General features: G+C 40.2%; 1 protein-coding gene across 3 annotated transcripts in view; it reads right to left on the bottom strand.

The window, feature by feature from the left end:
- Nucleotides 1–1,902: 1,902 nt before the first annotated feature.
- Nucleotides 1,903–10,042, bottom strand: part of chrnb1 (cholinergic receptor, nicotinic, beta 1 (muscle)) — a 31,807-nt gene continuing 23,667 nt past the window's right edge. For 2 of the 3 annotated variants that reach the window (XM_034164723.1, XM_034164725.1), the window contains 3 exons: nucleotides 8,007–8,182; nucleotides 3,633–3,780; nucleotides 2,084–2,303 (listed from right to left, as the gene is read on the bottom strand). In XM_034164723.1, coding sequence (XP_034020614.1) covers nucleotides 2,157–2,303; nucleotides 3,633–3,780; nucleotides 8,007–8,182 — 471 coding nt within the window. In that variant the 3' untranslated portion in view covers nucleotides 2,084–2,156. Of the gene's footprint in view, nucleotides 2,304–3,632; nucleotides 3,781–8,006; nucleotides 8,183–10,042 lie in introns of all 3 variants that reach the window. The other variant, XM_034164724.1, reaches the window with a different exon arrangement.

Below are 10,042 nucleotides of genomic sequence, written 5' to 3'. Positions count from 1 at the left end.
TGTTAACACAACATACAACTATCCAGCAGTTAATCCAAACTCTACAGAGTTGAGGTCCGGTTGCAGTGTGTGCACCAAAAATATGGACATACTCCCACCTAGTATCCTAAATATTCATCGTTGGAAGTTATTGCAAGAATCAAGGCAAGGAGCTTGCATCGCCTCGTGCATTTTTCAGCGCAGCGGGAAGACTGAAGAAAAAAAAAAGGATGAATCAGTGGTTGCTTCCAAGTACACTGTCTACTGGTTGCTAGCGCAGGCTAACGAGTTAGGAAAAAAGTGATTTCTCTGAAATAGAGGATCATATATATTTCTTAACACAAAAAAAGGTAAGGCAGCATGAATCCCCATTTTCAAAGAAGCAAAAAATGAGTGGATATAAAATCGTGAGTGACCAGCAATGGCATAATGCAAGCTACAACTTCACCACTAGATAATACTAAACTCCACACACTACAGCTTTAAAGCAAAAATTATTTTTTATCTATTTATTTATTTTTGTACTTCAAGGTGGCAATCGTTTAATTTCTTTGGAAATCTTGCAGGAATTCTTGAGGCTACATAATTCAACAAACCTCAGAAACACCTACATTCAAATCTCTCAAACTTAAATGTATGTGAGACCTCCACAAGATCTTCATGGATCATAATCACACTTGCTATTGTTGATTATACCTTGCTAGAACCAGTAGAAATTTGAGGTTGGTAAGTATTGTTCGTTAGGGGAATTTTTGTGCAAAATCTGTTCAGGAATAAATGCAAATGAACCAGTTTGAATGACAGTATTGAGTAAAAGGTCCACTGTTGTTGAACAAAAAAGTATATAATTTCATATCTTATAAAATGTATGCATGGCACATTTATTGGTACCTTTTGATTAATTCATCGTAAATCACTTATTTACAACCAATTTTCTACATTAACAAACAGGATTTTAAAGTGGACAATTCCAAGTCACTGAATATGTCTTAACTTTTAAAGTTTTTTTTTTTTGAATGACCACACAAGAATGAGACAAGTGAGGGAAGCCATCAGGACACCCAAGACAATGCTGAAGATGTTCCAGTCAGGTCCATATGTATCACAATATAATTGAAATAATGAAGATGTAGTGTAGAGTTTTTGCTTTAATTCAAGGTGTTTAACAAAAACTCTTCCATGAACCATTTAGAAATTACAGCTATTTTATACACAGTCCCCAATTTTCAGAGGTCATAAGTAACTGGGCAGTCCAAATATGGAGGTTATTTTGAATACAATTTCTCAGTTTTACAGTCAGTTTTCTTTAGATAAGTCAGGTGATTGATACGTGAACATTTCCAAGTCACTGACAGAGTAAAGACCAACTTTTTGGAGGTGGCGAAACCACACTAAGACAAAGACCAGACTCAAGTACTATAACAGTAATGGTTATCTTTGAGAGATGGGGATGGACCAATTGTCTGTCTGAGTGACTATCATCCAGGAGCCAACACAGCTTTATGGTCTGGTGAATGTGGCGACACGTGATACCAGAGCATGCGCCCACATCTGACCTTTCTTTAGAAAGATCCAACCATGTGCCATGAATGTCCAACAGGTTTTCATTGGCATCACAAACTGTGTCATGTGCTTTATTCAAGCCAGCTGGTGGAATCTTTAGTTGCAAAGAAAACACTGTGTATATGTAGTGCTAAACCTGAAACTCAGTGTGTATATAACTGTCTTAATGGTCGTGGACAACTTGTACAATAACGTCTTTTCCTCAAGGCACCGACCAAATTGTGATGATGTGCACAAGCTGCTGGCATCAGCATAGCCAGTGCCAACAGTGTATATTCGATTAGGCCTGGAAAATTAGTAAAGATTTATTTTAAGATTTCATGTTATTCATATGAAAATGCTTTCAGAACACATTATGAGGTATTTTGGGGGGGTTTTGTCAGTAGCACTGCCAAACGTGATCATACTTCATTCACATAACTACTACTGTTGAACTTACTGTATGTAATGATTCTAGAAGGTATATATTATACCCAGTGGACAGGTCTTCTCGAGAACATTTCATTTCCCATAACATTTGCAAAATCAGTCATTTGACAGCTCAGTTTCTCCCTTGTTTAATATGGTTCATTAGGAAGGCGACAGTCTAAGCAAAATGATCTTCCTTGGCTACTTCAGGGGGCTCTGAAGGGGTCGGTGGGTGTCAGGTTGTAGCTAGCAGTGACGAAGATAGCCAAGGTGCCCAAGGTGGTGATGATGACAAATATGATGAGGAACATGCGGTCCACCACCATGGCCACGTACTGCCAGTCCTCCTTCAACTGGATGGGAAAATTGACAAAAACAATCGGTGAACAAAAGCATCCATGCCTCACATGTTTGACACAAAGTTGTGCAAATGAATTCTTTGTGATTTAGTGCTACTACAATATATGTTTCAATGTGGCCTTGATATTTGATCAATTCTGTCCAAAATTGAACCAGATTATCCTTAATTATCACACAACCCTTCCACCATTATTTAATATTGCCTCAAAGCTGAGCTAAATGATTTTTACCTTAAGTTTGAGCTTTCAAGATCACGCAATGTTAAATATTATAGAAAGGTGATGTGTTACAATGAACCGATACAAATTTAAAAAATCTATTTTAAAGTAATAGATATTATTAGATTGACCCTAAATCATCAATTTAACATCATCATACTGGTAAAGAATGGAGAAAGTTATGTTATGCTCACTACTACTGGCTTCCTCTGTGCTATACTCTCTGCTACTGTATGTGGTGCTGCCCCTGGAGTTGAACAGATTGCGAGTAGCACTAGGGACAATTTGCTACACAATAATAGCAAATAGGTAAAGGAGATCTTTAGTTTTTCATGTAAGGTAAGTACTTTTGGCTTTATTAATTTATTAAACAAACAATTGCATTGAATTGTATCATATCTCACCAAATCATTCCATAACAAGAGCAATCAGAGAATTCTGACATCCACCAATCCGAATCACCTTCAAAATTCAGTGCAGTCTTCCATGCCCGAATATCTATCTGTGGTATAAATTTGGTAAGAATCCATGAAGTAGTTTGGAAGTAATCCTTCAAAGCCTATATAAAGTGAAATCTTGATCCAGAATCCCGATCCAGAGTACCTCCAAAATTTAATGGTCTTCCATGGCCTAATATGTATGTGTTCGTGGTGAAAATTTGATGAGAATCTGTGACGTAGTTTTGACGTAATCCTTCAAAGCCTCCAGAATTTAATGGAGTCTTCCATGGCCTAATGTGTATCTATATTGAAAATGTTGTCAAAATCCATGCAGTAGTTTTGACGTAATCCTGCTAACAGTAATCCCTTACAGCCGATATAAAGTGAAACTTGATCCAGAATCCAGATCTGGATCACCTCCAAAATTCAGTGGAATCTTACTTGGTCTAACACCTATCTGTGGAAAAAATTTCATCAAAATCCATGCAGTAGTTTTGACGTAATCTTGCTAAAAGACAGAGACAGACAGGCAAGGCACTTTGTCTTTGGTTGACCCTCAATCATTCTGTCAAGTTTGGTTCAGAATAGATCAAAAGTCTTGGAGGTATTTCGTTCACACATGGATGGACACACAGCACTGCCCATCGCAGGTGTAAGAACTTACAGCTTCATAGTCCTTCTCTGCCTGCAGGGCCTCAGCGATATACGTGATGGCCTCGATTGCTGATTTGAGCTCTTCGGGTAGTGTAAGGTAGCTACTAGGGCCGTCTATAAACTTTCTCAGGTCTTTGCACATGCCTTCTGGATGGAACCTGCACACACGGGTGTAAAATGGGATTGTGATTATTATTCATATGAATGACATAGAAGGCATTCCGATATGACGCATCAATCACAGATTAGTTTCCAGAGCAATAAAGGCATTGATGCATATAAAACGTTAACACCCACACTGGAAAAAAATGCACATGAACGGGGTGACGTGCCAGCAGATGTCGTTCCAGAATAATTAAAGGCTGTAAAATAAGTGTTTATGAGCCAGAGAGGAATAAAATGAAGGTCAGAGGAAGTCCCCGGGCTCCCTCCGTCAGTGTGGGACTCACCTCCGCACATATGTTGCTGACTGGACTGCTCTGGCTGAGAAACCCTCCAGACATGTCTGCGGGTGCAAGCGCATTACCGTATTTACTTGTTGTCATCGGTGCCAAACTGTCATCTGTTACGAGGTGCCAGCAGTTGCCAGAGGATGCCAAGCGAAGGTTGCAGTGGGTGCGTCTTCACGGTTGCGCCGTCAATCACAGTGTTTCAACATAACATGGATAACAGCAGGCCATTATTGTCACCCTTTATTAAAATCTTTACAAATACATAAAGTCACATCAGACAGTCCCTCATGAATAAGGTTGAGTAATTTTGGGCACTATTGTGTAGAAGCCAGGACGTTCTCAGCCATTGGAGGTCATGTGACATCTGCTTAACAATATAGAGTTCCTCAGCAGTATGTACGATTAGTCACAATATTTATATCTGTAAATGCATTCTACCTACTTATTATGACAAATGGAGATACCGTATCTCCAAAGTAAATTGTGCCTAGTCACAAGTCTTCCCCAGAGGACTCAGGTCTGACAGTGTGCCACAAGGTGGATCCACCCTGGGTCCTGATTTGTATCCACACCTCCCAAAAGTAGCAATCTCATATGCCTCATATGTTTCGTTCTACTGAACAACTTTGCTTACTTTTTGTAAAAAAAAAATTGTATCCATGATATGAGGAAGCTAATTCCGGTACAACATAAGCCATTGTGTTTGCGGGGACATCGTTAGTGATGAGAAGAAGTGAGTCTCGTAGAGGCCTTGAGGTCCATTGGGGCGGTGCTTATGCTTATCCCCAGACAGTGTAGCATAAATCAGCTGAGCCTACGGCTCCCCCTGGATAAAACTCCAGTCCCTTGCAGGTTAGTTCCCTAGCCAAGGCAGGTATCAGTTTACAGCTGGGTGGACTGGGTTAGTACAGATTAAGTGTCCTGTGCAAGGACTATTAAAACGGGTAGTCTGAGGTACACACCTGGAATTGAACTCTGATCTAGTAGTAGTTAAAGTGTAGGTGACATGATATGTAATGTTTTTTTTTTTTTTTAGTATTTAAGACTAAAATTAAACAGTTTGAAATTTATCCTTTCCTGGTGCGCAGTTACTGAAGAGATAAATATTCGGATTTTGAACTGCGAGCCACTAAAAACCAGGAACTTCCTGGTGAGTCTCAGCATTGGGGAAGAAAGACGAAGTGATATCAGCACTGGATCCATTATCTTAATAGTCCCGTTAATTTATGGATTTTTCCAGGCTACTGACAGCCCCGTTTCCACCGAGTGGTTTGGGATGGAGCTGCACGGTGTTTTCGGTGTCAGAACGGTTAATTCTTGCTGGCAGAATCCTTTTGATTGGCAGGTGGAACACATATTGACGAGCGAGCATGCACAGCTTCTCTGTGCGTCTGCAACTTCTCCACTCGACACAGAGGCAAAACTGAGTATTTACACATTTTATTTCATTTTATTGTTTTGTGGATCATGGGATAATTTTGTCGCATGCAGACTGAGATGTTATGAGCAGATGAAGGACTGGGAGTCTTTTAACTTGCAGTGCAAAACGGCCCGCTGTGGAACAAGAGAATCCATTCACAGCAGAACCTCGATCCATCAGCCACAGACGCAATTAAGGGATTACACCTGTAGCTGACCGTGCCACTCCTGGATCAGTACAGCAGGGACTCAACCCATCATGGACTTTTCTTTAGCCAGGACAACGAATTAAATTATTTTCAGACGTTTTCATCAGACTAAATATGATCTCACTGAAACGGACAGGTAAGACTATATTATTTACTCCTTGTGTGAATGGTTTTAATATTTAATAATAACGTGTTACGCTACTAATGTATAGTACACTAACTGTATTCAAGAAGGAAACGATATTTATTTTTTAAAAAGCTGATATTTTCAGTCCCCCGTGTCATTTTTCAGATGTGAAATGTATGTACCTGCTTCTCAGAAAAAAATTGAAATAAAAAATCCACACTTCCTCATCACTTTTTTCTGATGTCACAGATAGTAAAACTATTTTTTAATCAGTTGATTACAACCAAAGAGCTGCAAAAAACAAAACAAAAAATAGTTTATCATCTCCACCTGTATGCTGAAATCGCCTGCATTATTTATTTATTTATTTATTTTTATTTTTTGTAATCACCATTCTTATCATCGACTTTTATTGTTCAGGATTTTTTAAAATATCAACATTTCATCATTTGTAGTTATTATTTGTGCACATTTTTTGGTGTCACCTACACTTTAAACTCCTATACCATATTGTACCTGGACCTGGCAGAGGAGCCATGTGCATTGGTAAGTTAATAATGTAAGTACTGGGGAAGTGCCAAACAGTTTCTTTACTGAAAAAGCCATCAAGCTGAGTTGCAGGTCAAATAAGAGCACAACAGAGGGCAGTGTAGCACCATTCCTAATAGTGACAGTGCAGAGGATAATTTGGCAGGCGCAGTACAATAGAGACCTGCTTGGTATTCAGTGCAAGACTATCTGAGCTTTCCAATGCAGAGTTGCTATTGCTGTTTCTTCTGCGACTTTAGCGGGTGAAGAGCCGTGACCTAAGAAAGGTAGAGCTACATCAGATAAAGACAAATATGATGGAGAGAGAAAGTCTTGGGATCTTTAACCCTCTTACTTGATTCTACCCCATTACCTGCCCAAAGCACCACTTCATCAGCAAGAAGTAAATGACTGTTCAGGAGAATAATTTAACTAAAATTGGCACCAATGACACAGAGAGATACATCATTTTAAAGTCTTGAATGTTTTGCGTGCCATTTTTCTTTTCGTAGATTGGGTGATTGATTCTTGTGTAGACTTTCAGTATCTTCACATCTGTTTACCAAATTTACAGATGCAAGGTCATCAATTACGAAATGACTGGGATTAAACTGGGGGGAAAATGTGGCCAACTGGGCGATGTCTACTATTGTTCTCTTCAGGGGCAGTGTTCTTTAAATATTTTGATGAGAAAATCTTCTGTTAGTATTTCATTGGAGCCATTTGGGCTGTTTGGCACCCAAGGCAGTTCTTAAGCCCCGGTCACACGGCACTAATGAAGGACACCAAAGCCAAAACAAAACAAGAAATATGAACTTCCGCTGACTTTCAGAGACATCGTTTAACCATCGTCCAACTTCGTTCCTGTAGCTGGTGCTTCGTCAGAATTTTCAAACTGTTGAAAAATGTTAACGAATCCTGACGACCTCAATTCGCCCCTATTCCGTTTTGCTTTTAGTGTTGACGGTTCTTCATCGTTTGCGTAGTTCCCGTACCGTCAGCGTTCCGTTTGGATGTTGTCCAACTTCGTCCAAACTCCCAAGTCCAACGTCTTGCACGAACATTGGCGATATCTGAACGGATCAATAACTAAAGCTCAGATGAGCTGAACGTGACTCGTCCATGTGTGGGATGAAAAGCAACAATAGCGGCAAGAATGCTTTATCAACTACTTTAACTATTTACGCACGTTCCAGCCGTCTGTAGCTGAGACGTGTGTGTGTGCGCACGTTGGAGTTGTAAAGACAAACCTGTTGTCAAGAGAACTAGATCTCACATGTGCAGGTGCTGTGGAGAGCACAGGCTGGCGCTCAGTCTGATACCCGCTGCAGGAGGCTAGCAGGAGTCGCTGTGCAATAGCAGTCATGGGCCTCACTCCCCAGACAGCCAAAGGATACTCTGGCCACTCAGGCCAGAGCCCAGGTTTTGGCCGACTGGTCAGAGTGTCTGCCTCCCATACCTGAGTATCCTGAGTGGGAGGAGTCAAAATCACAATGCAGAGTAAGCTGTTAAACGTGCAAAAAGTTCCCTCACCAGAAAATCTATCCCTCACCATCTAGCTACATTTGTGCATGTGGGCCAAAAACCTGTTCAAGGTCACATGCAGGAGCAGATAAACAGCTTTCATTTCAGTGCTAACCTGGACTCACCTGTTGGGCCTAGGGAATAGAATGGAGGAGTCAGGCTTTCGGATGAAGTATTCATCAGCGACTTTGCTTATTGCAACCATCTTTTTCTGGCGGCGTTGTTGTGTTTCTAGAAACATTGGGGTCTCCACTTTTGGCCGCTGCATCAACAGGTATGGCGGCAGTATGTGGATGAATATCTAGAGAGGAAAGGGTTGTGAAAAGTAGACATTACCTTAATCATCATCATTCCTCAGTCACACTGAGAAAGGCTATGCCAGGGTACTCGAAAGAAGACCTGGCAGAGCAATCCTCAAACCTTGAATTTGGGTGGATTTATATGGCATTTGTCAAAGCTGTTTACCAAATAGAATTTTCCATATGGTAAAATCTTTAGGTAGACACAAAAAGAATGAGATCACAGATATAAATGGAGCAAATGGTTTTCCTTTCTGATGTCTTGGCTTCATGGAGATAAGGAGCTGTGCCAACCGGCAGTAGGTTCTAGTATAAAACAACTCGAATACCTTGGCAAGTTTTCCACAGCAGCAAGTTTTCTTGTATGTGTCTCGTGAGATCTTTAGTCTTTGCTTAACTATTTGCACGCTATTACCTTTTAGTATTGACTACTCTCTTACTTGTGTCCTTGAGCTCTGTTTCCTGGATTGTCCACCTGCCTAACCCCCCACTGTTGCCTGTTTGCACTGAATCCCTGTGTACTGACCTCAGGTCTGCCTATCTCTGGTTTGAATAGAAGACAATCTTCTTTCATAAACCTGTCTGTATTTCTGCATTGACGTCTCCCGTCATTCTTCAAATGTGACACTTTCCACATATTTGCCTATTAAGGCTGAAGAATGACTCAAATGTCTAATTAAGCATTGATGCAACCCTTGAACAGTTGCTGCTGAATGATGTGGGAGGGGAAACCAAATGAGTAATGCTGTCAAAGTCTCATCTCAAGGAGTCCTTGAACATGGCACATAAATGTTGGATCCGCTCTGTGGACTACTCGGGGTGTATCTGGGCAACTGCCAACTGTCACTGGTGACACTCTGGAGTTGAGAAATATAAATCACAAAAGAACAAGTATCCTCAGTCAACGTTTCCTAGGTAGCAGTTAAAAGCAGTGTTGGATAACATCTGGTGAAACCCTGTGAGATATGGCTAGGGGGTAAGTTATAGTTGCATTGAATACAAGAAACTGCATATAAAGCCACAACAGTAAGATTGTAATAGACTGAGAATAAATCTCTAATTAAAATCTTGTCGCTGTGCAGAATTTATTAACATAGTTTTCAACCAAAGATGCATGAATTTGAGATGGAATGGTAAAATCTTGTATACTACCTGAGTATTATTTGCACCGTGGAGATGTTTTCACCCATGTTGATTGGTTATTTAATTTGTGTCACCAAGTTTACTTATTATTTGTTGTATTAAGCATTATCTATCTATGAGTGTAACTGAATGGGGAACATCTTGATTGTGTTTTGGAGTTGCCTAAAAAGGTCAGCGCAAAGGGTCTCTACCTCCCCTAGTATTGGTGTTGAAGGTATGATTGCAGTTTGTCAGAGGCATGTACAACCCCTGGCAAAAATTATGGAATCACCGGCCTCGGAGGATGTTCATTCAGTTGTTTAATTTTGTAGAAAAAAAGCAGATCACAGACATGACACAAAACTAAAGTCATTTCAAATGGCAACTTTCTGGCTTTAAGAAACACTATAAGAAATCAGGAAAACAAATTGTGGCAGTCAGTAATGGTTACTTCTTTAGACCAAGCAGAGGGAAAAAATATGGAATCACTCAATTCTGAGGAATAAATTATGGAATCATGAAAAACAAAAGAACGCTCCAACACATCACCAGTATTTTGTTGCACCACCTCTGGCTTTTATAACAGCTTGCAGTCTCTGAGGCATGGACTTAATGAGTGACAAACAGTACTCTTCATCAATCTGGCTCCAACTTTCTCTGATTGCTGTTGCCAGATCAGCTTTGCAGGTTGGAGCCTTGTCATGGACAATTTTCTTCAACTTCCACCAAAGATTTTCAAT

The sequence above is a fragment of the Thalassophryne amazonica genome, chromosome 23 (genome assembly GCF_902500255.1).
Source record: "Thalassophryne amazonica chromosome 23, fThaAma1.1, whole genome shotgun sequence".
Taxonomy (NCBI): Eukaryota; Metazoa; Chordata; class Actinopteri; order Batrachoidiformes; family Batrachoididae; genus Thalassophryne; species Thalassophryne amazonica.
Note: the sequence above shows the minus strand (reverse complement) of the source record. Positions and strands in the feature narration are given on the sequence as shown.